The 2,471-nt window shown below is 79.3% G+C and overlaps 1 protein-coding gene across 1 annotated transcript; it reads right to left on the minus strand.

Moving 5' to 3' along the window:
- Positions 1–458: 458 nt before the first annotated feature.
- AURANDRAFT_5071 (hypothetical protein) lies at positions 459–1,313 on the minus strand (the record flags this gene model as incomplete). Its single annotated transcript, XM_009037739.1, has 1 exon — positions 459–1,313. A coding segment is annotated over one exon (855 nt), but the record flags the coding sequence as incomplete, so codon positions are not given.
- Between the last annotated feature and the right edge of the window lie 1,158 nt (positions 1,314–2,471).

Raw genomic sequence — 2,471 nt, forward strand, 5'->3', positions numbered from 1 at the left:
GGCGCGACGCGCCCGTAGACGTGGCGGACCTCGCCGACGGCGGCGCCGCAGGCCGACGGCGTGCATGGCTCGAGGCACGCGCGGTCCGCCTCCGGGCTCGCCGGCCGCGCGAGGCGGAGCCAGTCGCCGTGCGGGTCGCGCGGCGGCGGCGCGGCGTCGAGCCCGGAGGCGCGCGCCCGCTCCTCGGAGGAGCAGCAGAAGAAGAGCTCGGCGTAGGCCTGGGCGCCGTCGCAGGCGCCGAGGCCGAACGGCGCCGCGGCGTCGACCTCCATGGAGAGGCGCCCGGGGGCTACCGCGAACGAATCCAGCCCCCCATCGGGCTGCCTTTCCGCGGGCAAAGTGTACGGAAACGTGCCGGAGAAGGTTAACCTAAGACCCACGCCCTACGCGAGCCGCGCCGCCAGCCGCGCGACCTCGCGCGCCAGCGCCGCGTTCGCCGCCCGGAGGCGCGCGATCTCCGCGTCCTTGGGGTCGACGTTCTTCCGGGGCTTCGTCGTCACGCTCCGGAGGCGCGACGCGAAGCGGAGCGCCGCCGTCGCGTTCGCGGCCTCGCCGGCGCCGGGGTGGACGCAGCAGAGCACGGCCGTGTAGGAGCTGCCGCCGAGCGAGTCCTGGAGGAGCCGCGTGAGGTTCGAGTCGCGGTAGGGCACGTGCGCGCGGCGCTTCTCGAGGGCCGCGACGACGTTGCCGAGCGCGGAGAGCGACGCGTTGATCCGCGCGGCCTCGCGCGCGCCCGCGCCGCTCGCCCGGGACTCGTCGAGGCGCTCGGACCCGGCGAGGTCGACGACGTGGAGCTTCGACGCGACCGTCGCGCCGCCGACGTCGCGCGACAGTTCGAGCGTGTAGACGGCGTGCGACCGGCTGCTCGCGCCGTTCTTCGCCGTGGACCGCGCGGCGCGGCGCCGCGCGCCGGCCCGGAAGAGCCGCAGCGCGTCGTCCGCGGTCGCGACCGCCCGGCGCTCGACGCCCTCGAGGAAGACGCCGCGCGCCGGGTCCTCGCGGATCGCGGGCCGCCGCGGCGCCGCGGCCTTGCGCGGCGCCGGCGCCGGCGAGTTGCCCCGCGCGGGGCTCAGCGCCGCGGCCCGGTTCTCGTCGTCCGGCGCCGCGAGCAGGTCGCGGATGCCGTCGAGGTAGAGCTCGACGCACGTCGCCGCGACCGTGGCCGGCGCGCCGCCGAGGCCGCCGAAGAGCGCGGCGCAGGCCCGCGCGAGGAGGCCGTCGCGGCCCGCGCAGACGGAGTGCGTCTTGCCGCTGCCCGTCGCGCCGTAGGCCATGACGCAGCCGTGGAAGCCCTCGAGCACGCGCGCGACGACGCCCGCGCCGACGGCGGCGAAGGCCGCGGCCTGGTCGCCGCCGGGGCCGAGCGTCGCGTCGAAGGGACCGAACGCGCGGCCCGAGACGGTCACGTCGTCGCCGTCGACCGCGGTGGCCGCGTCGCCGTCGCAGGGCCGCAGGCGCACGGCGACGACCATGCCCGCCTCCCGCGCCTCCTCCGCCTCCGGCGGCGGCGCCGCCGTCTCCTCGATCTCGAGGGTCACGTCCGTCGGCGCCGCGGCCAACGATCGCGGCTCCTCGAAGAGCTCGTCGAGGCATTTCGCGTCGGCGACGACGTCGCGCGCGCGGCCGCACGTGAGCCAGCCCATTGCTGCGGACGCGGCGCAGCGCTCGACGGTGCGGAACGGCGCGGACGCGGGCAGCGCTCGACGGCGCGAACGGCGCGAGAGGCGGCACGCGCTCGATCGCAACGTGCGTCGCGGCGCCGCGCCGCCCGTGTCCGTACGCACCCGCGCACGGCGCACGCGGTCGGCGAGTGTGCTAACGAGCGCGCGCCCGTGCGACCGCCGCGCGCGCGCTAGTTGCCCTCCTTGCCGCGCATGGCGGCGCGGGCGCGGTCGAAGACCGAGAGCTTCTTCTTGGGCGCGGCGGCCTCGGGCTCCGCCGGGGCCGGCGGCGGCGCGAGGTCGACGGCGCCGCGCGGCGTCGGCATCGCGACGTCGACCGTGGGCTTCTCGTACTCGTCGAGGGTCTTCGTCGCGTCCTCGGGCGCCGGCGCCGCGTCCGGCGCGGGCGCCGCCGCGGGCGTCTCGGCCTCCGGGCCCGCGGCCTCCGGCGGCGGCTTCGCGAACGCCGCGGCGGGCGCCTTGCCCAGGAGCTGCGTCGGGAGCATGAGCGCGGGCCCGCCGGCGGGCCGCGGCTTGCGCGGCACGCGCTTCGCCGCCGCGCCCGGCATGGGCACGTACTTGAAGCCCGCCGCGGCGCCCGGCGCCGCCGCGAGCGCGGCCGGCGGCGCCGCGAACCCGTAGGAGAAGCCGACCTTGGCCGCCGCCGGCGCCGGCCGCGGCTTCGGCGCCGGCGTGGGCGCCGGCGCCGGCGGCGGCGCGCCGGGCGACGCGCGGAGCCGCGCCTCGAGCGCCGCGAGGCGGTCGTCGGTCGACGCGGACCACGCCTCGACGGCCGACGGCGGCGGCGGC

Source organism: Aureococcus anophagefferens, assembly GCF_000186865.1.
Source record: "Aureococcus anophagefferens unplaced genomic scaffold AURANscaffold_7, whole genome shotgun sequence".
Taxonomy (NCBI): Eukaryota; class Pelagophyceae; order Pelagomonadales; family Pelagomonadaceae; genus Aureococcus; species Aureococcus anophagefferens.